The sequence below is a fragment of the Parasteatoda tepidariorum genome, chromosome 9 (assembly GCF_043381705.1).
Source record: "Parasteatoda tepidariorum isolate YZ-2023 chromosome 9, CAS_Ptep_4.0, whole genome shotgun sequence".
Classification (NCBI taxonomy): Eukaryota; Metazoa; Arthropoda; class Arachnida; order Araneae; family Theridiidae; genus Parasteatoda; species Parasteatoda tepidariorum.
This window is the reverse complement of record NC_092212.1, coordinates 53,881,253-53,882,404: the sequence shown is the minus strand read 5'-3', so window position 1 is coordinate 53,882,404 and position 1,152 is coordinate 53,881,253. Positions and strand designations below refer to the sequence as shown.

The window sequence follows — 1,152 nt, the reverse complement described above, 5'->3', positions numbered from 1 at the left end:
AATGCTTTGGTGTTTTCAAAACAAAGCAAACGTTGCCACCGGCGGAAAAGAAATACAGCCAAAATTTGGGAGCCACGTAAGAGAATTATATATAATAGATTTTTGTTTTCGATTTTGTCGCAACAGTGAATTAATGAGTCTTACATTAATATAAAATAAAAAGTTAGCCGTTGCATTGATTGTTAAGAAAAGAATAAAATATTTTATATTCATTTTTTTATAAATTTGTAATAAAAATTATATAATTAAAGAATGATTAAAAAATAAGTTTAAGAAATTTTAAAAGATAAGAAATATATGAAATGTAGGAATTGTGGCATCACATTCTCCATATTATTACCATACTAATTCTCAAAGCTTTAGTTTTTAACTGTCGACATTCAATTAAATATTTTACAAAAAGGCGAAATAGTTGGCAGCCATGCATGTAAATATATCATTACTTACCAAATCTTTAGTTCGGATTGTTAATTTTCAAGCGAAATTTGATAAAATAAACTTACTACTTCTTAACAGCGAAATCGACACCAGGTTTCAATATTTTTAAAGAGCGTGATTCGTTCATTTTAGGTACGAAGTCCACTAAGGAACATTGAAATCTTTCTTTCAGATTAACACCCCCTCTGTTGTTGACCGTTGGACTGCTTTTCTTCTTACCTCTCATCAGCTCTGGTCCATTCTGGTACGAGATGGTTGATCCTGAGTTGAAGGCTTGCACCAACTATTGGTGGACAAGTATATTATACATTAGTAATTGGATGGAAAAGAAGAATATAGTAAGTTTTGATTTATTATGCAATCTGTCAAAAGCCGTTCTGCATTGAATTTTTATTATAATCTTATTTAATTTGTGATTTTATTATTCTGGACATTGCAATAATCATTACCTTGTTTAGAAGCAATTTATACAAGCAGGCCGTGGTTGGAAAAATCATTTTGAATCATACTTACTAAACCAGGGGTCGGCAACCTTTTAAAATGAAAGAGCCAAAAGTTATAATTTTACAAAATTTCCCGCGTTTAAAGAGCCACTAAAAATTTTTGATTTAATACTATAGAATTTTTTTATGTATATTTAATTTTTAATTAAAAAAAACGGTTTTGAATGCATTTATTCTTTATATTTAAAATACGTTAATAATTTTTTTAAAA

At 28.4% G+C, this 1,152-nt stretch overlaps 1 protein-coding gene across 1 annotated transcript in view; it reads left to right on the top strand.

Moving 5' to 3' along the window:
- Window positions 1-1,152, top strand: part of LOC107455697 (nose resistant to fluoxetine protein 6) — a 63,799-nt gene that overhangs the window by 46,805 nt on the left and 15,842 nt on the right. The window contains exon 9 of the mRNA XM_071185197.1: window positions 611-776. Coding sequence (XP_071041298.1) covers window positions 611-776 — 166 coding nt within the window. The remainder of the gene's footprint in view (window positions 1-610; window positions 777-1,152) is intronic.